General features: G+C 39.3%; 1 protein-coding gene across 2 annotated transcripts; it reads left to right on the top strand.

The window, feature by feature from the left end:
• Window positions 1-505: 505 nt before the first annotated feature.
• Window positions 506-24,630, top strand: SLC39A8 (solute carrier family 39 member 8). Of its 2 annotated transcripts, XR_010027753.1 has the most exons (9): window positions 506-719; window positions 7,497-7,665; window positions 11,677-11,846; window positions 12,267-12,389; window positions 13,431-13,598; window positions 19,935-20,142; window positions 20,650-20,834; window positions 22,160-22,304; window positions 23,526-23,655. XR_010027753.1 is itself a non-coding variant. In XM_063156414.1 (8 exons), exons 1-8 carry the CDS (start codon window positions 534-536, stop codon window positions 23,670-23,672), a joined length of 1,356 nt encoding a protein of 451 aa, XP_063012484.1. In that variant the 5' UTR covers window positions 506-533; the 3' UTR covers window positions 23,673-24,630. The 2 variants fall into 2 exon arrangements, 1 of the variants encoding a protein (XP_063012484.1); XM_063156414.1 differs by lacking the exon at window positions 22,160-22,304 and having other exon boundaries at window positions 23,526-24,630.
• The last annotated feature ends 1,804 nt before the right edge of the window (window positions 24,631-26,434 follow it).

The following is a 26,434-nucleotide window of genomic DNA, read 5'->3' as shown; positions in this document are numbered from 1 at the left end:
TGTGTGCCTGCCTGGGCCTGGACCTTGGCCTGCGTTATCCCTTCTGCCATGCAGGGTCAGTGCGGCTGGGTGAGGGGCAGACGGGCAAGCTGGGGCTGGGGCTGGGAACGGCAGCGGGGGGCATGACCCTGCTGCTTGCGTGACTCTTGGCCCCTGGGCCGAGGCCGCTGGCAACCGGGTGTTTTGCATCCTCCGCAGCTGCCCGCGCGTGGGCCGATCTCGGAGGGCCCCGCGCCACCTTCTGTGGTGACACAGGGTGGCGGGGGGCCCGCGGCTGCCCTCAGCCCCCGGGCGGCGGGGCTCAGCGAGCGCTCGGTCAGCGGCCTGGCCCGACGGCGCGGCGAGCACCGAGCGACGGCCCCGCGCCCGGCCGGGAGCTCCGCGGCGCCGCCGCCCGCCCCGCGTCCCCAGTACGCCCCCCGGGGAGGGGCCGAGCGGGCGGGCCCCGCTCCCGCCCCGCCGAGCCCGTGGGCAGGGGCCAGGGCGGCGCGGCGGGGCTGCGCCATCCGCCACAGTCGCCGCGTCCCGCCGGGATGGACGGGCAGCCCGGAATTGGCCCGGGGCCGGACAGCTCGACGAGCTTCGCCGACGATGTGCTGCGCGTCTTCGGGGCCAACCACAGCCTGTCGGCGGGGCAGCTCTCGGCGCTGCTGCAGCGCCTGGGCGCCGCGCCCTCCCTGGGCTCGGCGCTGCCGCTCGCCCACCTGCACCACAACCAGGTACCGGCACCGCCACCGCGGCCGCGGCCGGGCTGGAAACGTCCCGGAGCCAGCGCGCCGGGCCGGCTGGGCAGCTCCGTAGTGTCTAAGTCTCGCCGCCCTCGTGTTTCCTCACGGTGAAGCCGGGAGGGAAGGAGGGAGGGAAGGCGGGAAGGAGCAGAGATGTCTGCTGGGTTCTGGGCTCGGTTGCGGGCAGAGGTGCCGGCGCGCCGGCGAGGGTAGCGGGAGAAGCTGCCGTGCCTCAGGGAGCTGCTGCCGCTCGGGCTGCCCCGGGACTGGCGCTCCCTCCTCGTAGCTGGGCTCTCAGACTTTCTCTTTTCGCGGTTAAATAGCATCTGTCCAACAGCACGGAGTGTGTGAGAACAGCTAGTGTTTCCTTCCGAGAGCTGAATAAGCAAATCTTCAGGAGCTGTTGAAATACGGTTGTCATGAGGCAGCAAAAACTCGATTATACAAACAGGTCTGCTTGTGTAAAGAAACTTTTTCAGACATTTTCGCATCTTTTATCTAAGTTGAGTGCCAAGTGTACCTGTCGATTAATCTACCAAAAGCTTTTTAAACAGATATTTAATTTACTGTCTGGATATCACTGGAATATTACTTCTCTTTAAAATATTTGTGCTCTGTTTAATGTCACCATCAGAAACTCAGATCTGTCTGGTACTTTAAAATCTGTGTAATTTCACTTACTTGGACCATCCTGGACTGAATTTGTTTCCTTGAAAGGAATTTTTGAGTTTTCCATATGCTCAGAAATCAGAGGCACAAAGTCACAAAAATGAAAGGAAAGCCAAATGACTGTTTTCTCTGGTTTGATTCCATTCCTTAAGAAACAGATGAGGGATGGCTCTAGAGACCTTGAGAATTGTTTTTTAACGTGGAGTTAAAAGCTCTTCTGCTTTTTCTGTGAAGGAGACAAACCTCGAATAAGCTCTCTTTGTTTTAGAAAGGTTTAATTGGGACTTAATTGCCCTGAAGTCAGTGTAGTATTCAGTATAAGCATAGCAATGTTCGCAGGAGTCGCTGCTTTCAAATCTCACAACCTGGTCACTGTTCCAACTCAGTGTGTTACAAATATAAACATTCTCAGCCACACATGCTAAGTACAAGTTAGCAGTGTTGAGTATGGCTATGAAAAGCAGCTTTCTTTAAAAGTCCATAGAAATGAGTAGATTCTTCAGTCCTTCAGGTTTTCTGTCTGCAAAAGCACGTAGCTCTCGTACACAGGCTACAGAAGGGAAAAAAAAGTAATGCTCTTTCTTATTGCTATGAATGCATGTCCCTCATAAGTAACTTGAAGTTTAACTGAAACAATTCTTTTTACAGGCGTGTTCTAATTATGTTCATGTTGAATTATATCTAGGGTATCATAGTGAAATGATTTTTGAAATAAAAACCACTTTTTTGCTGAGTTCCTTGCATTCTTTCTTAAAATCAGCCTTATGGCTGCTCCATCCGCTTGAGCCATAAAGCAAATGCATTTTGATTCCTCACGGATGTCAGGTATGTCCATGACTTTGGGCAGGTGGCATATGCAAATGCAGACTCCCACCACTTAAATCCTGTTTTTAGACACCATGAGTCTTTGTGCTTACAAGTTGATAATTCAGGATCTGCTGGTTATGACAGAAGACATGAAGTGGCCTAATACAAGTTTGGGTGTTGGAAGGCATCAGAGGCCTAAGCTCTACTGATTCTCAACAGAGGAAAGTGAATACCTCTGGAGAGTGATCCTGGTCTTCCTCGAGGCATCTGAATCCATTCAGGCTGCATAAGTGCCTGACTGTAGGAGGGCAGAAGGTTTATCTTAGGCTTCCAGTTCTTAACTTCTGTGTCCAGACCTAGTGGGATGACTCCCAGGCTTTTCTTCGAATCAAGATAACATACCCCTGCTCTTCAGAGAGTCCCTCATCCCAAGCCTAAAGGAATTTTTGGTGGAGAGCTGGTTTGTAAGGGACAGGTGATACAGCACTTGGCAGGAAGGAGCAGTCTCTGTAATTTTATCCCAGTATTAGTGTTTAGTTTTAATGTCTCATTCACAACTGTCTTGGTAAGCCTGTTAATCTCATGAAAAGATCCACAAGAAGCTCATCCATTTTCTTAAAGATTGAAAGTCTGGGTGTGTAAGCCAAAAGAAGATTGCTTGCTTGCTTGATTGATTTCTGTTTTCTTTTGATACCAGGTTGACTTGAAAAGAAAAGGGAAAATTAAAAAAATTATTTGATTTCTTGGTGATAGTGTTTGTGTGCATACTTGTGTAGGTGTTTGTGGTAACTTGTGTCCTATGATGTCTGTAAAGATGCTAATTTTTTAATGTAGAAGAAAAAAATCTGGATTTTTTGAGCATCCTTTTTGAATTTTGGATTTAACTGTCACCAATTTCTTCTGCTTTTGGTCTCATCATGCACTTTTATAATTATTTTTATTTTGTGTTAATATTTTCTTTGCTCTTCAATTTTTCTGTTATCACCTTTTCTTAATATGTAAGCTAAGACTCCTTGTCAGACAAATAAGTGGTAATTGAGCAAGCACAAATACTGAGCAGTGCTGGTTTTTTTTCACTTTTTACTGTGGAATTGCCACACATTTTAGTCATACTAATAGGGGTTAAATTAGCAATTGCACTCTCATAGATGGTTTGTTATTTGCTCTGTATTTTACATTATTAGCAAGATGTAAAAACCATTAAACCATACTTGATCTTCTATCACTGAATTCATTGTAGTATGGCAGCCATACACATGTGTGCCAAAGGACTAAATGACATGCTCAAAATTTTTGGTCAAAAAATGCCTGAAAGGTAAATGGGTATATTGGAAAGAAGGCTTGTTAATGTCAGCTTTTTTAATGTTTTGATGTAATTGGTAGGTACTAAAATCATGCTCCTATTTCCTTCTTTGCCTTTCATAAATCTGTATTTATGCCAGTCTAGATGGTATACCTGAGCACTGTGTTTTAATGTAGTGCATTTTATTTTTTAAACAAAACATTTTGACAAAATTTAATTTATTTTTAAAATTAATATTTGTAATCAGATATAATTACTTTTATCTCAGGATGAGTTAAAATCAAGTAAGTTTTGTAGCTAGACTAGAACCAGGCTAGTATGTTCTTTGATTTGAGGATTTTTTGGGATAGTTTTTCACTAGTTACAACTTGTCCTTTTGAAAGAATGGAGACAAGAGTGACAGAGTTAGGGTCTTCATCAAACACCATGACCTGATGTTGCCTGGCCAGTGAGATGCTAAATAGGCTTAGCTATTGTACCCATTAAGTCTCTTATTTCTACAATATTTTCGGTACATTTCAGTACTCAGTATTTCTACAATACTTTCAGTAAATTTCAGTTCTCAGCTCCCAGCCTTGCCCATGTTGTAGGGTGGGTGAAATCCCTAAAGCTCACGAGTGCATTTGAGCAGCTCCATCTGACTCTGTCTCATGGAGTGCTGCTTATTGAAGGGATGATCGTGGCCATCATCCAGTTTTTAGCTGTTGTAAGTGACACAAAGGTGTTACCACATCAGCAGTAGACACTTTCATTTCTTGCAAGTAAGTTGAGGAAGGCAGAGCTGTATGTACCTATTTTGCCTTACGCATGCTCAGACTAAGTTAAAAAAAATAGGCAGGGAAAATAAGCCTGTTAAATAGGCATTCACTGCATTTATTTTTTGCTTTCCTACTGTGGGACCCACTGCTAAGCCCTAGGGTGGGCTGGGCTGCCATTTAATCTGGCAACATCTAGAAATTGCAGTGTAGGATGCTGCTCAGTATTTTAGTGCTTCACATGTGGAATGCTACAGATAAAAGAGGTAGAGCAATGATAAGAACACAGCAGAAGATCACACAAGAGACTGATGCCTTTAAAAGGTAGTTACTACTGTAGCATTTTTTTGTTAATTTCTCCAGTTAGAGGAATCCCATATTGTTTGATCATTTTTTGGGAGAGGCTTACTAGGGTAAAAGTAAACATCTGTTTGAACAACCTAGTTGATTAATTTTTTCTAAGTCTCAGTATTCTGTAACTGTGTGAAATCTATGATTAAGCTCCTCCCCAGTTTTCATGAAAGCATTTTTAAAGTTACTTTTTAACAGTTCAGGGATGATCAGTTTTGTTATGTATTTTTTGCAATTGTTTACTAAACACTCGGTGACAGTCGCATTACAGGAAATCCTCTCACCTTATCACCGTGATAAGGTCTTGCTGCACAGCAGGGGACAGACACAACAGCAGGTTTGGTGAGTCAGGACATCATTTTCAGTCCCCTGGTCCATGAGGCTAAATTTTCTCTCTGATGAGATGGTCCATCAGTCTTACAAAGTAAATATCTTATGTTTTTACAGCAAGGTGGCTGTGGTAATATGTTTACTTATCCTGAAAAGATAAATGCAGAGTTTTGCAGAGTGCAAAACATGCCTTGCTCCAGTCCAAGGCTTCCAAAAGATTCATTCTTTTAATTAATTCTTTAATTGTGTTGGTGAACTCATGCAAGCTTGCTTTTTAGCTCTTGGATGTATGTAGGAGTTTACCGAGAGTATGAGGTGACTTATAACAATGAATCATTTATAGGAATCATTATCCTCTGGGTTTGTCCCTGATCAAAATAATAATAGTAATTAAATACAATGCTGTTTCTCAATTTCACATGGAAGAGCTCTTCTATGATGGTATTTCTCACCTCCATGTTTGTGTGTAGGCAAGGTTACAATTGTCAGATGTATTAATTTATGCTGTGTCTCATTTAGTTTCTCTCCATTATCTGTTTTCCTACCCACAACAACGTTTGGATTTTTGTGAATTAATGTTAATACCAATGTATTGGTATTTTAAAATGCTAATAGTCTATTCTGTATCTTAGGAATGACATAGTTAAAGGTGATTTCTTTCAGAGATAGTTATAGTGCAAATTCTCAGCTCTTACTGGCTCAGTTTTCTAACCACAGATGTCCAGAAATGGCTCCGTGAGCTGTTAAATAAGCACCATACAGGAACTATTCTATAGACCACAACTACCCTCCCTTTGTTTTGCTGTGGGCATATTAGCCATATATTTTGTATTATTCCAAAATGCAGAGTTACCAGTAAAATGATTAGACACATAGCCAGTTTAGAAAGCTCCAGTGGTTTGTGCATTGGCCTGTTAAAGACTGTATCTTCAGTGATCATTTCTTTATTCGCTTTATTCACTTTCATGTAACTTAAAAGGAGCAACAGATTTTAAAGCAAAAATCCATCTTCTTTTATAAGCTGTATTTATTTTTTGTGTGATATTTCTTTGACATTAGCATTGACATTGAAAGATGAAATTATATGCACTTTGCTTCTGTATATTTGAGTCTTTAGGGTCTCATGGCCTTAACAAAATTTGCACTTAGGTTTAAGTTCAAGCATGTGCCTGAGTACTCTGCTAGACTGGCAGAGGAAGGACAGAAATATCCTGGATGTAATTCAGCTGAAATCATTTGAATTGGTCTGCATGTTCTCTTCATCCAAGCAAATCAAAGAGAGTCACATTCTGGTGATGAGTGCATGCCTTTCACCTTTTGGACAAAAGTGACAAAAATATTTATTAACAGGAGCGGAAGCAGTTCTGATGAAATAAATGACTTGCAATCTCTCTGGCTTATCTCTAGGAGTTAATTGCCTTATAAATAATAATGTTGAAGTATTGGAGACGTACTGTGTAATCTGAAGGTTGCAAAAACTGAGAAGAGCAGGGAGTGACCATTTGTGTTTATTTTGCTAAGGCTTCCAGTGCTCTCTGCTTGCAATCATACTGAGATTTGCTACAGGGAGAGTTATGCTGGAATTCATGTCTCAAATAGAAGAAAACATTTGATTTCTTTGGTCTTGGGACAACCCTGTTATGTGTTTGTTGTGCAGCAATAACTGCACAAAACTATTGTATACACCCAGAAAAAGAATGCTTTCCCTTATCATTGTAGGAAGTAAAGAATGTAAATGAACAGAAGGCGTTAGATGAAAGATTTCAGCAGTTTGGAACATTTCACATAAAACCAATTTTTTTCTATAGATGTATCTTTTATGATACTTTGTGGTTTGTATTTTATCTTTTTGGTTGAAAATGACAAACAGAGGAACCAGCCTTGCCTTGCCCCTGGCCTGGTTTAGCACTGCCGAGTACATTTATTGTTGACCCATCAGACACTGTTACGTCTTCTGCTAAAGGCAAAGTGAAGATCCCAAGCAGGAGTTCATCTCGTGGTTTTACAAGACAATGTTTGCCCTCAAGAGTTACTGCTGTAAGAGGAATGAAAAATGTTTGGCTTTAGCCCATTTTTAAGGAGTTAATTTAGGGAGATAAGTGTTGTTGTAAAGTACAAGTGGTCACTTACATGAATAAGCTGTCGCTGAATTACCAGTCCTTTTCTGGCATACTCTGTTACTGAGATTTTAACTGTATCTAGTCTGCTCTTAAATTTAATTGTTTTGTAATTACATTGGCTTTTAAGTACTTTGAAGCTTTTTTCCAAATATATTATGAGGTTTAACTGTCTGAGTTCTCAGAGCAGAGATCTCCAATTGTCTCCTAAATAAGGGGTTTATTGATTTGTGATTTATCTAACTTAAAGTACTTTGAATCATTTCTGCTTCACATCAAGCAATCACAGTATTTTCATGCACAATGTACATTGTGTAGACTTTCCTGAAAATGCATTACAGTACTTCCATGTTGTAATTCTTGGATTTCTCACTGTATGTCTTTTTTTTTGGTTTGTATTAATGTGTTAAGTTGTCAAAATCCCTTTTAATTTCAGTGCTTGACTAGTGAAGAAATCTTTTCTTTGCATGGGATACCGAACAACAGTTACATATCAAATTCCAGCTTCTCTACAATATGTCCTGCAGTTTTGCAACAGCTAATTTTTCACCCATGTGACCATCAGGAAAGCTTTGTGGACACATCTAAACCACATTCTTTGCAAGGTTGGTTACTATTACTTGCATTAATGCTGGGACTGGAATGGGGTTTTCTTAGAGGAACAGTAAGCATTTATCTATAAATAACAGGAGTGTCTTGTTTGGGAAGATATGGTTCCAAAGTGGGAACGTAAACTGCTGGTTTAGGTCAGTAGACTATCCAAACAAAATTGGTATCTGTTGACAGTGATCTATTTGAAATGCTGTAAGAAAGGTGAAAGAACTGACTAGAAAGTTATGGAATATTTTGCCCACATAAGGAAGAGTCTTTCTGACTTGTTTTGTTTGGATAATGGTTTGTGCCTTGAAACATAAGGACTTGTGCTTATAGCTGCTTAATAGAAGAAAAGATGAGTGTACAGAAGGGAAGTTTGTGCAGGTGGTTTGCAATGGGAAATTGAACTTGGTGGAATTTGCCTGTATGGAGACAGGTAGAATTAGAATTACTTGTGCTACATTTGAGTGGAGTTATTTGCAGGGGGACTGTCAGGTAAGCCAGTCACTGGTTTACTGAGGGAAAATACTCATATTCTTTCCAAATTCTGACTCCTGCTTTCATGTCATCTTCTGTGATGACCCCTCAGGAGGAAGATTGTTACATGGTTAAGTAGCCCTAATCTTCTCCCTTCCTCTTTTTCTCACTCTTATTTCTGTATTTATTGTGCACAGAACTGTACAGTGCAGTAAAAAGCATTGGACAGGGAATATTTATCTGATTAAAGAAATCACTTATTGCATTTAAAAGGATCAGATATAATTTGAGTCAGTATTCCAAATGAACTTACTGTTCCAAGGGAATCAACTGAATTAATGTAAAAAGTTAGGATGTTGGATTAATAGTGCCTAATGTCATTATTCATAAGAAGAGATACAGAAGTGCTTTTTGTAACTTTTGAAGTACTAGTATTAATAACATTCTGATTAATATAGGTGATTATAAAACATAGCTGTGCTTTGTTGTGTCAATGAAAGATTGGAATTCTGATTGAGCAATCACTGAAACCATGGCACCAGTTTAGCATGACTGCTCTAGATTGCTTGTATCATATGCAGACACGTATTACCAAGAAGACCATTAGATCTGTATTGGAGAGTAGGATCTGTTCTCTTTTCTCTTTTTCTTTTTGTTTGGGAGGGGCTGCTGGTTAAATTGGTTGAACATGGAATCCTTGACCGACAGTTAACCTCCTAAGCTACTTAAACCATCCCACTTGCTTTTCTTTTATCTGGCCAACTCAGAAGCAATGTCCAATAGCCAGATAAGCAAGGCAGCCTTCTCCCTGCCCCTCCCTTGGCTGCAGCACAAGAAATCTGCAGGCCCATGGTTAGGGCATTTTAAACCACTGTGACACGTGGTGGTCCCTGTTTGAACAGAGATTCCTAGAAAGGCCCAGTGCCCAATGCAGCTGTTGATTTATACACCCCCACCCCATCACAAAGTGAATCTGTCAGTAGCATTGAGCCCAGATGATTTCAACTACTGCCCATGGAACAAAATCCTTCATGCCCGCTTCCACCTGTGCCTATGTGAATTTTCCCCCCAGGGACCACCACTCTCTTGATAATAAAGTGTATTCCAAAATACTAATGGACAAGACATGCAGAAGAAACCAGTCCAATGAGCTTTAGGAGCAGCTACTCTGAATAAAAAATAAGTGATGTCAAAGCAGAGTAGAAGTTGGAAGGCAACAGATTTTAATGTCTTTTGTCCTAGGATTTGTAAAACTATCTGATCTTTGGGCACACTCAGCTCCTCCCCTTGCTTGCTTCTTTGAAAGATAATAGGGAGGTGTATAGAGAAGTATCAAACAGCTGAAACTGCCCCGTGGCATTCCTCATGTCCAAGACAAACACCCTCTGTGTCCTCTGCCTGACTTCTTCAGAAAGGTATTCATGCACTTACTTCCTCTTCATCCCCAGACAAGGTTAATGAAGAGCCTGAGCTGCCTGTTCTTCCAAGGAACAGTGCTGGGCAGCAGTGTTCTAAGGAGGGGATCGTACTTGCACTCCTGCAGTTTTATTTTTTGGATTTCTTGTGCCTTTGGGTATCTTGGTTGTCTCTTTATTGGGGCTACAGTTTAAAGACAGAAAGAATAATAGCAGTTAGCAAAAACTGGCTGAGCCATCCATCTCAGGGAAAGAATTAGCACTGCATCTGAGTGCCCTGCTCTGGTACATAAAGTCAGACTACCCAGCTTTCTGAGATGTGTGGACTCATGAAAAGACTAGTGTGGATGGAGTCCTAGTGAATAAAACCATTTTAAGGCACATAATATTGTGAAATACAGTCCTTAATGCAGGAACTTTGCCAACAGTGGTTGTCTTGGAATTTCTTCAGCTCAGTTAAAAATGTACATTTTTGCACAGAATATGGGTAGATGTGCATGCACAAAACTAAAATACTCTTGTACATCTGTAGTAATCCCAAATTTATACAGTGTTTTCTGACTCATGATAACACTGGAAACCCATTTATTATAAATTTGATTTCAAAAATATAGTTACAACCTTAATTGTAAGTTAGTTTAATAAAAATTAATCTATGTAGCTTATGAATCTACCCATATCTAGTTGTTTTTCCCTCTCTCTGTGTGGCTCTCTTAAAATTGGCAAATGAATGTTGTAATTGGCATTGATACATCTGCAAATGCTTTGAATGTTTGTAATGCTTTCTGTTCTTGACATGATCTGAAATTCATTTTATAAAAGCATTGTGACACTGTACGGAGTAGAGCATCCCAGTTGCAGGTGAGGAATTTAGCTTAGTGTTTGCCAGTTGTGTTCCAGGAAATAATATCAGACCATAGTCTGATCTGTTGGTTTCTGCTATGCAGAGAGGAATTTGTGGTGACTTTCCTACATACATACAAGTTTATAATGATGCAAATTTCTGGATTATATGAAACTGTTCTCATCTACGCAACATTGTGTTGGCATTGATTATTTTTTGTGGTTAATTTTTAAAGACAAATTCTCTGTCTGTTTGGATTACTTCGTAATTCTGTGGCATTACTTGGGCCAACCTTGTAGACCTCTTCAGCACAACTTTTAAAGTTTTTCTCTTTGCTCATAGGGGTTTGAGATGTCACTAGGGAAAAAAAGTTCCTTATAGAGGCACAACTTTGTGAGTGCCTACGGGCAGCAACAACCCCACCACACCTCTCCAACCTATAATTCAGGCTCCAGAATAATTATGGTGTGGATTTGTGCAAGTCCTGGCGCCTGAACACTAAATATCTGAGATTATGCTTATGTTGAGGGAAACAAAATTATGCTGAACCCTGCTGCATTTACTGATTCTTAGGAAAGGTTTTTGCCATTGCATACCTAAATCGCATATGCTTGTTTTTAAACATAGAACCTCTTTTTTTATTTACTTTCATTTCTCTGTTATAATTATCTGAACTATCAGATATCTCTCACCTCACCTGTTGAAAAACAGTGATGGGCAGCATTTTCAGCCAGCAAAATTTCTTTGAATGACAGGAGGAGGGAGGAGGGTTATGAACTGAGATATCACCTCAGGGTGATTTGAAGGAGTCATCCTTTATCAGGAAGGATTTTTATATCTGGTACAGCCAAGACAACTGGAGTTGTCATGGAGTTTCTTAGAAGTAAATGTCAATTGGATCTGACTCAGGGACTAGTAAGAAGTTTTGTCCTTTCTCTGTGATATAGCTGCTTCAACTATTGGCCTAAACCTTAACTTGTATTCTTCATTGACTGTAGAGAGACCTCATTTACAGTACCAGCAGTTAGGCCAGCCCATATATTCTACTAGCATGGTTTCCATTTTAATATGGTTGTCCCAGAAAATGTTTTCAGATATTTCCTATCTGCAGGTATGCATCTTAACTACCTATGCATTTTAAGAATTTCATATTTGTGAGTTTTAATTTCAACTAAGGAATGACTCTTTTACTAGTTCTGTGCCAATTTAGCAATTAGAGAAATCACAAGCAGACTGAAGTGGGTGTTATACTAAAATATTTTGTATTTCTCTTTTTTTATCCACAGTTTGGGGATTTGGGCTCCTGGCTGTGTCTATCATTAACTTGGCATCACTTCTGGGATTGATTTTAACTCCTTTCTTAAAGAAGTCATATTTTCCCAAGGTTTTAACTTACTTTGTGGGCTTGGCCATTGGTACTCTCTTTTCTAATGCAATTTTCCAGCTCATTCCAGAGGTAAGCAAGGGGAATAATTATTTGATAATAATAATGATATATATAATTATTATATATTATTATATTATTTGATAATATAATGATACAAATCATTACAGGTTTGCATACTAGTTTCTAAAGATCTTTGTCTTGTTGTTCATTGGGAAGGACCAAGGGCTATTCTGCCTCTAAACAAAAAGAGAAATACACTGGATAAACTTGTAGTGAACTTTAATAGGCTACACTGTTAACATATTGTCCAAATTTTAAAAATGTAATTATATCAGAATCTTTTACAATTTCTGCTCATGGAAACCGATGGTTGGTGTAGAGACAGTTTTTGTAATAGAGGGGTATCTGTGTAGTGTGATGTTTGTTTGTTTTTCTGGAAAAAGACTAAGATTACAGACTAATTTGCGTTGCTTTTTTATTCCCTATTAGGCATTTGGGTTTGACCCAAAAGTAGATAACTATGTTGAGAAAGCTGTTGCTGTGTTTGGTGGATTCTACATTCTCTTCTTTGTGGAAAGAATTCTTAAAGTGATACTAAAGCTCTATAACAAGGTAATGAAACCTATCACTAAGTGAATGAGCCTTGCCTTAAAGTACCTGTCATGCTTTGTGAGATACTTGCTAGATGGATAAAATGTGGGTTTTTTTCCTATTTTATCTGAGGAATTCAGCCTTACTGTGTGTTCTGATATATCTATTTAAAACCCATATGAATAGGGCAAGAAATCTCACTTTTTTGAGGGAGTTACAGGCAGCTCTGGGAATGGCATCCAGATGTGAGTGTGGTCTGCTCTCTTTGGTATATACTCCAGTTGCTCTCCGCAGCCAGGTTGGTGCTGTGGTAGCTGAATGCATCAGAAAAACATGGAAATATATAAGAGGTGGAGAGAATGAAGTCTGCCCATGGATCTCCTCCTTGGGCAGGGGAAATCAGTGTGACAAATACACCTTTTTGGTCATCTGCACTGATAGGGCCTGACTCTGGTGTTCAGTAACCTCAGCTCTGTGTTTCCCCAAGCCCTGGTACACAGACCGGCTCAGTGAGCAGTGCAGTTGTCTCCTCTTGCCCAGGGCTCTGCTTTCTACCCCTGTGTCACAGTACTTGTCTTCTGTGTGCTCACTTTAGTGGTGCTGGTACTGAAAAGTGTTGCTGATACTGAAAATTATGATGATCAACTGTCCCTTGTTTGCAATAGCTAGAAATAGAAGAAATGAATTTGTTTTTCTTTAATTATGTAAACAGACAAAGGCTAATGAGCTCTATTTGACAAGCAACCATGAATAACCAGCAAAAGGTGATCACTTTTGGTCAGGTTGGCTTGGGAGGTTCTACATAAAGGAATAGAAATGAAGAGTCTCCCATGTTGTCTGATTAGCTAACAGTAAGAGATAAGTTAGGAACTTAGATATGTTTGGAGTTAATTAAAAAAATTAAACGTTCACTGCTGCACATTTCAGCAAACACTTGGTGTGGAAAGCAAGACAGCATGAATATCCCCTGATCTCCCACCTTTTCCTTTTTGTCTTTGTTTTCTTACATTGCTATTTTACTTTTGTTTTAATTAGCTACCTACTTGTTTATTTTTCACCTAGACTGGCCACAACTACTTTGAAAATGGAGAAGAGAATCATTCTCAGGATAAGCCTAACTCACCCAAACCACCATCATCTAGCAATGGGGGCACATGTTATGCAAATTCAGCTGTCATAGAGAGCAATGGAAATCTTGGTTTTGACAGCATCAGTGTGATATCAGCACAGGTATGAAAATTGTGTCTATTTATTTATTTTTTCCCTGCCAATTATATAAGCATGTCTAAGGGAAGAGTTAATAAGATTTTTTTTTACTTTTGTCAAGTTTTGTCAAGCCTATAATATGGAAAAAAATACAAGGGCAAGCTTTGGGGCAAGATTAAAAAAGCTGAATGACACACTCAATTTGTATCCAACAGAAAGGGCTATGTTATATCAGTGCTGCAATGGGCTGGACAGAGAGATGTATCTAATCAGATTTGAACTTGTATTTAATCTGGCTAATTTTGGTTTTGTTGTTACTGTTTTGCTTAAAGAACAGTGGTGTGTTTTACTGTTGTGATAACGTTGATCATACAAAATGATCTGTATTTTGTTCCTGAATACATAAAGCTATTAAGTGTGAGAGCCTGGCTCTACCAATCAATGATTATAGAGAAAAACTAGTACAGTAACTTTCAGGCTGTATATTGTGAGCACTGCTTGTGGTAACACAGTGTATTTGGATACTGTGGGAATCACAGAGGTGATATGTTGAGAGAGAAGCCACTCCTCCTGGTTTAAGTATTATTGTCTTTCAGATTTGTTCTCTGTGTTTCTTTGTGTTTGTTTTCATACTGCAAAGGCAACTTCCTTCTGTCTGAGAAGAATATGGAAGTAGGAAGCAGAAGTTTTGTGCTTCTTTAGTCTTTTTCCATGTGTAGAGAGGAGCAGTATTGTGCAAGGAGGACCAGTACTGTGCCTTATTTAAAAAAAGGCAAAGAAAAAAACATAGTAAAAAAATTTTAGATGTCTTAAGGCAGACTTTTTCCACAGAAGAGATTTTTGGTTTGCAAGTTAAGCATTTTTAATAAGTATTTTTATTAGCCAGTTAAGTAAGTTGTGAAGAACAGAGAGGAGCAAGCAGGAGAGTAAGCCAGAAGCAGTCTTAACAACCAGGAGAAAATCAGGGAGTTCTGCATTGACACTGCAGGCTCACAGAGCATTTGATGCACATGGTTTAAAACACCAAAATTATACTTGTCCTTACCCTAGAAATGTCGTAAAGTGTGGTGGATTCTGAGCATCTTAAAAACTAGAAGAAACATGCTTAATTATTAAAATTACATGGACACCATGAGGGAATTAGTATTATGAGTGTCCCTAAGTTTTATTTCGTAGATTTATAAAACAAGTAAAAGAAGCCTCCACTCTCTGCAGAGACAGAAACAGTGCAGCCAGCAGGACTGGGGAAGTGATGATTCCCCGGTGGCACTGCTGAGGCTGCACCTTGAATCCTGTGTTCAGTTTCAAATCTCTCACTACAAGAAAGACCTTGAGGTGCAGGAGTGTCTCCAAAGTAGAGCAACAAAGCTGGTGAAAGAGTTGGAGCATGAGCCCTAAGAGGAGCAGCTGAGGGAGCTGGGATTGTTTAGCCTGGAGTAAAGGGGCTTGGGGGAGACCTTATCATTCTCTACAATTGTCTGAAAGGAGATTGTGCCACTTGGGGGTTGGTGTCTTCTTTCCAATATTAAGTGACAGAACAAGAGGAAACAGCCTCAGGTTGTGCCAGGGGAGGTTTAGAGTGGATATTAGGAAAATGTTCTTCATGGAAAAGATTGTGAAGCCCAGGAACAGATTGCCGTTGCCCGGGGAAGTGGTGGAATTGGCATCTCTGGAGGTGCTTAAAAGGTGCTTAGAGGTGTTCCTTAGGGATATGGATTAGTGGTGGACTTGGTTAATTAGGGTAATGGTTGGACTGATGGCCTTAGAGATACAACCTCTGGTTCTGTGATATTGTGTAGCAACAAAAAAGCCGTCATTGCTGCTGTCCTCCAGTGAGGTTCAAAGGGCCAGGTCAGGGGAGGGCCAATGTGGCCAAGGTGCTTTAGGGCAGTTAGGGTAATGACAGGATGGTAGGGATGCATTCAGTTTTACAAGAATGTACTATTTAAGGCAAAACCATTTGGCATAAGCTAATGTGGACCCAAGAGAATTTTAATATGTCCTCATAATCAACAGCTTGTTAAAGAGGGCAAATACAGAGTAGTCAGAAATAAAAATGAAGGCTTTAAAGAGGGAATTTGAAGCCTGATTGTGCTAAGGTGTGGTAACTGTTTTCGGCCATGGGGATCCAGCTATATTCTCTCCTTTGATGCCAGAAGAAATTGACTGTCAGAGTAAATGTTTAATTAGTCACCTACTTTCTGTTTTCACTTGCAGCAGTAAGTACAACCTTGGAAACCTTTGTGCTCTACTCAAAGTTTGTATCTACTATGCGTTGAAATATGGCTTGACAACAGAAACTTTCAGAGACAAATTGCTGAAACATCTGTGTTCTGAGTGCACATGGTTAAAGTTGTGTAACAAAACTTTACAGTGCCTTTATTTATTGCCTGGTGGCAGGATTCCTTCTTGGTCCTGTGGGCTCTTCCAGAGGACCTGTCTGGTTCCTGTCTGAGGGACTCAGACATGCATTGGAAATAGCAATAGTGATCTGAGATATCGTAAAATAGTAATCTGAGATATCGTAAGATGAAATAAGAATGTCTCTGTATAATTTCTTAAGTTTGGGAATGAAGGAGAGGCCATTACTTTTTAAAAAGCCCCCTGTGTTTAGAAGACTATAAATACCAAGAATGTCTTTGGTTTACCATAAACTGTGGAGATATGAATGATGTAGAACTGCACTAGTAATTAATAAAATTTAAACCTGATTGATAGTCCAGCTGGGTATTACAGAGGTCCTTAGCTGGCATCTCTTTTAATGTATGCTGAACTACCATGACAAAATGGAAATAGTCCAGAGGAGACAGACATTGCTAATTTTTTGCTTTGGACTCCTCTGTGTTTTTAGGGTATTTTGTTGGTAGCCTGCTTTATCTTAAAACATGAAGAATATGTATTACTTGTTCATCTGCTTCTGCTGGATACATGATCCAGTAGACTTCAGAATGTAATTCCAGAAAGACAATTTCACTGTACTTTATATAAATTAGAGAAGTTGTCAAGACATTATTTGAAATGGATTACATGAAGTAATTACAATACTTCAGAGTAGCACAGTAAATGTAAATAATATAAATGGCAGATAGCCAGATAGCCATATATATATATATATATATATATATATATATATATATATATATATATAACAAAGGTGCCTCAGAAACCGAATCCTTGTTTATAAACTACAGTTGTATCTGCATTTTGGAAGTTTGAATCAATAAAGTAATTTTTAGAAGTAAATCAATACTGGTACCCTACATTAATTGCAATTACTTTAAATTTTCTTTTTGGTGGAAAAAATGGGTGAATTATTTAAAAAGAAAATTTGTGCATTAGTTCAAACTCCCTTTCTTCAGTGAAGCTAGAAACATGTGCAAGAAAGATGATGTGCTTTAGGCAGAAATCAGGATGATCTACAAAACAATGCTTCCTCCAGTTTGTAGTCTACTTGAAGGATGGTCACCAGGGAACAGAAAAAATTAGAGAACAGATCTTTGCCTCAGGAAGTTGGATGAATTGGTGGAAGAGCTTTGCTAATTGTATTTGGGTTTTCTTATACTCATGTATTTTGGGTGGCTTGCTTTGTTATACTTCTTACTTAAAGTGATGTTCAGCTTGTCTTCATGGATTGAGAGAGATCTATTACTTGTAAGTGATCCTATCTCAAACAGAAATAGTACAAGTACAAATTAATAATCTCAAAAAAATGATTGGCTCTGCTTGTGTTAGAGGAAATGTTGAGAGGAAAAAACTAAAGGTAAGTGTGTAATACAAATCTAAACCCTATGTGTTGGAATAGCAGGGAAACTCCAGACTTTCTGATACCATTGCTCATTTTTGCATCATAAAAGTGTAATTTCAGAACTTCCTGTAGACTGAATAGGGGCTGCTTTGTGGTTGTTTTGGCACTACTCAACCAAGGCTTTATTATCTATGAGTTCCAAGCAGTGCAATAGGCACCTGACTCAGAAATTCCTGACCTGAACTTTTGTCCTGTCCCAGGGCAGCTCTTAAATACAAGAATGTAATCCGATAAGAGGCCTGTGAGCAAATCAAGCGGTGGACCTGATTTTGCAAGGAATTATTGATCATTTTATTTCCTTGGAGTTAAAAAATCAGTTTGCCTGGTAGCATTTGCATATGGCAAAACTAAACCAGTTTGCAATGTTGTTTTTAATAACTGAAGAAAATTTATTGGAATACTCTTTGGTCTTTTCCTAAGGAGAAGGAGATGGTCCTCTCTATCCTTCTACTTCAAGAAATAGAGATGTGTATGGTTCAGGGGAGAGCAGTAGAAATTGCCTGCCTTAACTTAAACAATGCTTTAGACAGTGTCTCTCACAACATCCTCACAGGCAAATTCAGGAAGTGTGGAATGGATGAGTGAACAATGGGGTTCATTGAGAACTGGCAGATCTCAGTGGGTCAGGGTGTCATTGGAGGCCTGTCACTGGTGGTGTCCCCCAGGGCTCAGTACTGAGCCCTTTATTGTTTAACCTGTTCATCATGTACTCGGTGAACTTGCCTCCTGAGCAGTTCACTGATGACACAAATCTGTGAGGACTGGTCAATACCCCTTCAGAAGGGCCTCAACAGGTTGGAGAGATGGGCAGAGCAGAACCTCCTGAAATCCAGCAAAATGCAAATGCAGGGTCCTGCACCTGGGAAGGAATAACCCCAGGTACCAGCACAGGCTGGGGGCTGACCTGCTGGAAGCAGCTCTGCAGAGAAAGACCTGGGTGTCCTGGTGTGTCCATGAGCCTGGTGGTGTCCTTGTGGCCAAAAAGGCCAATGGCATCCTGGGGTGCATTGGGAAGAGCATTGCCAGCTGGTTGAGGGATGTGATCCTGCCCCTCTGCCCAGCCCTGGTGAGGCACATCTGCAGTGCTGTGTCCAGTTCTGGGCTCTTCAGCACAAGAGGGACATGGAGCTCCTGGAGTGGGTCCAGCTGAGGCCACAAGGGCAATGAGGGGGCTGGAGCATCTCTCAGAAGGAAAGGCTGAGGGAGCTGGGGCTGTTCAGCCTTGAGAAGAGATGACAGAGAAGGCAACCCATCAATGTCTGTGAGTATCTGAAGGGAGGGTGTGAAGGGGGTGCAGCCAGGCTCTGCTCAGTGATGCCCAGCAACAGGACAAGAGACACCAGGCAGAAACTGATGCACAGAAAGTTCCACTGAACATGAGGAAGAACTTCTTTACTGTGCAGGTGACTGAGCACTGGAACAGATTGCTCAGAGAGGCTGTGGAGTCCTTCTCATTAGAGATATCCAAGAACTGCTTGGTTGCAATCCTGTGCCGTGTGCTTGAGGAGGGTTGTTGGACCAGATGAGCCACAGTGGTCTCTTGCAACCTTAACTAATCTGTGATTCTGTCCTCTGTGTGTCTGTAAGCACACATACGTATATATTACTGCTGTTATATTCCAGTAAGTAAGCACTAGTTAATGCTATATAAGCAAATTTTTTTTAATGGGGGAAATACTATAATGCTTTCAAATATTCTCTGTGTGTATAGAAATTCATCAAATGGGTGACCAAGAATTTTTAGGGGAGCTTAGTTTGTGCTTGCAGTTAAAATGGCAGTTCCTTCTATGTGTGTTCAAGTTTTTCATTATTTCATGGCACCACATGTATAAATTACTTCCACTTCTGGGGAGAATTAGTGAGATCCCTGGAGGGTATGTGCACTGCAGTTTTATATTAGCCTGTTGATTTCATGCTCTGAGCCTTTAATTGTGCAGTCAAAATTAGCCACCACTGTTTTTATTAAACATTCACTTTGTAGAAATTAATTTGAGTAGCTGGACTTGACTATCATTGCCCAAAATTAGAAATAAACTTTATGTAATGTCTGAATATGTCTATACTGTAGACACATTCTACAGTATAGACACCTCATATATATCATGTAGATAGAATCCTGTTATTGTGGTAGCTGAGTATGTCTCTGAGACCATGATGTGGTGCCAGTTGTTTTAAATACAGATGTTACCAGCCACTGAGATCAGATCCTTCTGACTGTACACACTTATGTAGAGGTGGCAGAGGAGGCTTGGGGCCATCTTTATCTGACAGAGACTCCAGAGGGACATTCAGACCACTGTGACCTGTCTCAGCTGAAGGGCATCCAGGTGACACTTCACAGTCAGAAGGGAGATTGAGTCCTGTACATCACCTTGTTGAAACAGAAAACATTTGGTGCTTCTGCTGTGCCATTTGCTTCTTGGACAAAGCAGTTTGGTCTCTATATGCAGCAGTGCTTGAGTTTATACTTGGCATTCCTTTAAAGAGAGAAGTGTGATTCATTGACTTCTTTATTCAGTGCTTTGTGTAATTGTTTTATTCTATTTTTTTTTCAGGAAGGAGCCACCCAAAGCAGCTTATGCAAGTGTCTCAAGGGGCGTCCACTGTCAAAGATTGGGACCATTGCTTGGATGGTGACACTGAGTGATGCTGTACATAATTTCATAGATGGCTTGGCTATTGGGGCTTCTTTCACTTTGTCTCTGCTTCAGGGGCTCAGTACCTCCATAGCCATCTTGTGTGAAGAGTTTCCTCATGAACTGGGTAAGAAACTTCATTGCACATGGTGTTTGCTGTGGAAATCCCTGTTGTAGGTGGTTGTGTTGGCGTAAAGTTGGCAGTGGTTGAAAGAAAGTTTAGACAAATTAATAGAAAAAATATTCATCAAAAAGTTACCAAGCACCAAAACACACATCTGGCACAGGAAGATCCCAAGTGCAGGTGGGTGGAAGCTGGGAGCATATATTGGACAGGTACTAATTATCCTGTTTATATATGGTGCATACAGTGTTGTGTTAATTAATTTAAAACCCAAAAGTCATCATAGGTAGTGGTGTGTTCCTATGCTCTTAGCTCAGTCTTGCATCACTATTTATTTAGAATATTTCAATTTTCTTAGTATTGAAGGGAAATACTCATCACCTATTTGAATGGAGAAAAACAACAAGGGTTATAATGTGTATACAAATAATGTCTTCAGACTTCTTTTGACATCAGAATAACCACAATGTCATTTTCTGAATATGATTTTCTCTTTTTTTATTCTTTTAGGGGATTTTGTCATCTTGCTTAATGCAGGAATGAGTACTCGGCAGGCTCTGTTTTTCAATTTCCTATCTGCATGTTCTTGTTACATTGGGTTGGCCTTTGGAATATTAGTAGGAAACAACTTTGCTCCTAACATCATCTTTGCTATAGCTGGTGGAATGTTCCTGTACATCTCTCTGGCAGATATGGTGAGATATAATTTCATTTTCAGTTATTTATTTCTCTGCAAAAAAACCATGTAGTCCACTAAGTCTCCCCAGCAGAATTCAGTATTTTCTCCTTCTCATGCCAGTGACTAATAATAGTAATAATAATAATAATAATTATAATAATAATAAATAATAATAATAATAGAATAAAATCACTTAAACCCTTAATGGAGGTGCATAGATAATTATTGTTACTGATAGGTAAGGCTTCATAAAGCCTCGCCTATCCGTAACAAGTTATGTTTATTCATGAAACACTAAAGCCTTTCACTTCATCAAATGATTATTGAAAAGGGGTTTTAGACAGAGACAAGCCTTTCATGAATTTGGCCTGATTTAATCAGAGTGAAAAGGGTATAAAGACTTTGTTTCAGCATTTTAAAGTGTCACATTATTTCACCTCATTATTTTAAAAGGTTTGTTTATCTATTTAAACCATGTTGTGAAGGAAAAGCAAGAAAAGTAAACAGAATAAAGTTAAATATTAAGTTTTGAGTTGAATGAAAGGTGTTGTGTAACCACAGTGATAATGAAAAACTTGATTTAAATTCTGTCCTGATTTAAACTGAAGAGTGCCAGCCTCATTTTCCTGGTTCAGACAAAAAATTTTGCTGAGCTCTATTCAAATAGTCTGTCTACCATTTATTTTTCAGAGTGTGCTAGAAGATTTAAGGAAAAGAAATTGTGCTAAAATCCAGATCATATTTAGACATTGGATTCACAGGCACTTAGCAATATTCCATAATTTACTCTTACAATGATGTTTTGTCTCAAAATGAGAGAGATCTTTAAAGAGTTTTAAGTTTTATTATGTTTAAATCAGTGTTGTAAGAACAGATGCAACGGATGCAAAGGTGTTTACATCTGCCACTTGAGAATCCATTTGAGTGCAGAACTGGAAGAGTGAGGCCCAAATCTGAAAAGATTTGAGACCCCAGTTTGGTTCCATGTGCATTTAGGAACTGTCATATATTTATAGTGACTATTTTATTAAATACTCTTATAGTTTAGGTAATAGTATAGGATTTAATATGTTGTTAGAGTTATAAACAATGTAAGTAGTTTATTTCATAAGCTTGCAGTACCTTAATTGCTAATGCTTTTTGTTTAGCTTCACTCATATCATGAATAGTAATGCACTGAACTCTGATGTGTAAAATTTGTGGCATAAATTTATAGTGATTCAAGTTTGTCATTAAATCCATCAAAGTAGGTAACATTCTTTTCTTTGTATCTGTTGTTCTGTTCTTTCTGTTCCTCTCTTTCTGTCTCTCTCCTGTACCCTCCTCTCTTTCTTTTTATAGGTTTTTGGATTGTATCAGTTACCTATCTGAATTTTTCTTCCCCCTGAAAAGTCTGAAATAGGGTATTGAAGTGCTCTGTACAGAGATCTGGCTTTCTACTTTCTTACGATTTTCACACCCTTCTGGTTTGCTTGTCCAGAAGCAGGTAGGATTAACTGAAATGTCATGCCTTCCTCCTTTTCTTTTTGCTGTTCTTTTTTCTGCCAGTATTGGCATAGTCCAACCTCTGCCAATAGGATCTCTGAGTGGGGAGGCTGTGGGCAGGTGGGAATGTATGCTGAGGTGTGTGCACAAATGAGCCTTGCTGCATGGCATGAAGTTAGTCTGGTTTTGCTCTGTTGTGCAAGAGTGTGACGCAGCTCTGGAGCCATTTCTGGGAAACTTTGGGCTCTTCCCACTAACCTTAGTCTGTTCTTCAAGAATTGCAGTACCTTCAATGGCTGTTTTTGTATTGTGACATCAAATAAAGATACACTTTTGAAGTTACCCAGCCTGAAGGCTTCCTGACTAGGGCTGAAATAAACTCTCTTCATTGTATTCTGGTTATACTATTCTCAGCAGAACAGGACAATACTTTAGGCTTATTTTTCAAAGCCACTGTAGCTGACTTTACCTGCAGCTAACACATATCCTGAGTTATCCCATGCAGGGAACTTCATACCGGCGCTCTTCTGCCAACACCTCCACTGGCTCCAGAGGCAGTATCTTTGTTTCTGCAGTTAGCAGCGGATCAGTCACCCTTTGCTCTTGTGTTAAGCATTAAGAAGTATATTATGGAATGAAGAATCCCTTCATGGCACTGTAATGTCTTATTGCATCTGTTACCACCAGTTTCACACCAGCAGTCTTCCTCTTCTTCCTTGCTTGACCTGGCAAGCCCATCAGACCTTCCACATGTGAGAGGTTTCTGATTTCTGAGGGGTTGCCTGTGTTTTCATCTTCACTTCATTTTCCTTTAGATGAAGCAGAAGGATCCTAATCTTCTGTTTCCCAAACAAGGATTTCTCTTTATAGCAGTGAAGGAAGAAACAAAACATTTAGCAATACAAGGGCAGCTGCTCTTAGCAACACATGGAGACCAGCAATTGGAACCTAGGAGGCTGCTAGAATCAAAAAGGGAAAATTTGCATGAGACACAGCCAGATGAAGCCACAGTAGAGAGGAACAAAACACCGTTTCATCTTACCATCCTTGGTGGAGTGGTTTTTCAGGGTAATGAGGGTGATGTTTTCCTGTGAGTGCCTTCACCCCCTCTTAGTTCTAATATTCAGTCTAAAGTAGCAATGTGGTTCACCTCTTAATGCCTTAAATTAAGCATGCTACCACGAGATGGCAATACTTAGCTAAAAATATCCTATTTTTTCAGTTCCCAGAGATGAACGATATGCTGCGGGAGAAAGTGACGGGACGAAAGACGGATCTGACGTTCTTCCTCATTCAGAATGCTGGTTTGCTCACCGGGTTTACTGCTATCCTGCTGATCACCTTGTATGCAGAAAATATCGAGCTGTGAGGACGGCATCAGGAGTGGAGACATCAAGCAAATTGCAAACGGAAGACACTTGAAATCCATACAGGGACATTCATTTCATCTACTTGGTTTTGAAACAGTGGCAAGGCCCATCCTGTCCCTCTTGCCCCAAATACAGGAAATGCTTCTTTAGGACTTGCAGTTGAACCAAATAGTAGGAGCTGTCAGCTTCTGTGTGATGCCAAAAAAATTATGCTAATATTTTTATTTCTACTTAAAATTATCAGACATATCTGAACTGTCATAGAGGAAGGGTGTTACTTGGCCAGTAGAATTATGCAATACATGCTGCTACATGCAACTCCAGACCAACTGAAAGCTGAGGTCTACAAGGAAGATGTATATTTAAAAGAAAATAATACAGTTTCATATAGTTTTTTAACTGTGATGAAGGCAAGCAGTTTCAAAACTGGTTAATTTTTATGACTTTTGTTGCAGGATTTGTCTGTGTAACATCTTCATTCCCCACCAAAAAAAAAGAAAAAAAAAATCAAACCATTTCTGAGTAGGTACTAATGAAGCTAAGATTTTTAATTACTAATTAACACTGGAAGGAGAGATACCAGTTCCTGCTTTTGATCTTTTCTCTTTATAAATGCACTAGGGAATTGTTGATTTATTTTGAGAACCACTTTTTTTTTAATTAGAGGGAACATGTGTTAAATTTATGACTGTTTATCAACTCCATAATATTTTAGAAACATTGAGTACTTTAAAAATGTTCAAGTTTTGTGTATTCTATGAAAATAATAAATTTTTATACTTAAGTTTCCCATATAACCCCTTTAAAATCAGTTCTTTAGTCTTACAAAGGAGAATTTAGGAAAAAAAACCTGCTAAAATCAACATTCCAGTATGCTTTCTTCATAATTTGAATGATTTCTTTGTGTGCAGTTGGATGGAATGAAATGATAATAAAATATACAAATTCTTACCACAATCTGTTGCGTGTGGATTTTCTAAAATCATGCTTACATATATACATATATATATGTGTTCTTCTGAAATAAACACTTCATCTACTCATTACTAATCTGTTGTAAGATGAGCAGAAGGAAATTCATTTAAAAATACATTTCATTTCAATCACCACTTTGCTTTGAAGGAATTGTTGTTATTCTCCAGTAAGTTACTTTTTTCATCGATTTTTAAGCAAGTTTTACAGCTTCAAAGGACATACTGTTTTTGATGTATTTCCTTGCTGTAGGAAGGTACAACTATTTTATTTTTAATCCTTTATTAGCATACTTTTTTTCTACCAGGCAGAGTATTTACTTTAGTACTTTATTTGAATCTCATCTGTAATTGCCTTAGGAAAAAATAACTTCTCTAAGTGTCTGGTTAATAAAGGCTTTAAGGCAAACTGCACAGGAGTTGTAAATAATACTTTACTTTAAAATATCTTGTAAGTATTAAAATGTAAATATAGTAGCCAATGATACTTGCTGTATGGAAAAAACATTCATTATTGATTTTGTGCTAAGTTTTTGTGAAGAAGAGTCCACCGTGTCTTTCCTTTAATTCTTTCTTTGTTGATTTCTTGGATATAAGCTGTTTGTAAATGACAAATGACATTTCTTGTGTGTGACAATGATGTGTTATAGTAACTATGAATGTTCATAGACTTCCTAAAATAATGTGACCATTCCTAGTTCATCAGATTATTTAAATAATATGCCTGAATTGTACTTTTCACCTTTATATCCAAATATTTGCAAAGGAGACTTGATTTTTGCTTATTCCCTAAGGAGGAAAAACTGAGACAAGCAAATCATTGGAATAACCTATTTTTAGATCACAGAGCAGACTAGAGATGGAGCAAAGTCTGATTTTGAGCATAATGCTTTAGTCACAAACCAAATTGCCTTTTCTGCTAGTGGGATATTCAGCACATAAGAAAGCTTTTTGATTTCTGTATCTACCTGTTTGTCTGTACATTTTTACTATGATCCTCGTCCAGTACATATAAAACACATCTATTCCAATTCTAGGACTCCCAATGCTTTCCAGGATTTGCAGAGCAGGACACTGGCTTGGATTTCCTTCTGCAGGCTGTTACTCTATGGATTGGTAGGTGCCAGCAAATAATTTCATATATGCATACATACCAAATGCCTATTGTAGTTCTTGACTTTTATTTTACTGTATTACGCCATCCTTTGCAGGAATGCTGTAGGTACCTTAACAGCTCTTACACTTGGTGCACAAGTTATCTCTCTACAATCTGAGAAGAGACTCATCTCCTTATTTTGCAGTTCAACTCAAAATATACAGGTGTGTCAAGCTGACAGAGGTTGCTGGAATGAAGACTAGAGAGAAACCCATAAATCTACCGGCAGTAGATGTAATGTACCTGTCAAAGGCAAGGTTGCATTCTATTTTGGGGGTTTAATCCATACTATACTTGTTTTGTACCCAATATATGGTTTCCTTTTTTTTTTTTCCCCTTATTACAGTACTTTTGAAGAAGATAATGTAATTACATGTGTTGTGATTGATATTATGATCATAATGCTTTGTTCTAATTTAAATACCCTCCACAGTTCCTGCATCTTCTTCCATTTAAAAGTTAAGTTCTACAGTAAGGATTGAAGTACAAATAGGAGATACAGAATGTCACAGGAAGTGAACTGCAAGGAAGATGTAGCTTGAATTTATGCAGTAATGCAATTCTCCATAATACAGCTGCTCTGGGTGAAAGCACTGTAAAGGATTCATAGGATTCAAATTTGATTTCCTTTAGA

Source organism: Melospiza melodia, chromosome 5, assembly GCF_035770615.1.
Source record: "Melospiza melodia melodia isolate bMelMel2 chromosome 5, bMelMel2.pri, whole genome shotgun sequence".
In the NCBI taxonomy this organism is placed as follows: domain Eukaryota; kingdom Metazoa; phylum Chordata; class Aves; order Passeriformes; family Passerellidae; genus Melospiza; species Melospiza melodia.
Note: the sequence above shows the minus strand (reverse complement) of the source record. Positions and strands in the feature narration are given on the sequence as shown.

Coding starts and splice junctions, on each gene's coding strand:
- SLC39A8 (XM_063156414.1), top strand. CDS start 534: ATGGACGGGCAGCCCGGAATTGGCCCGGGGCCGGACAGCTCGACGAGC. Junction 11,847..12,266: donor TTTTCCAGCTCATTCCAGAG/GTAAGCAAGGGG, acceptor ATTCCCTATTAG/GCATTTGGGTTTGACCCAAA. Junction 20,835..23,525: donor ACATCTCTCTGGCAGATATG/GTGAGATATAAT, acceptor CTATTTTTTCAG/TTCCCAGAGATGAACGATAT.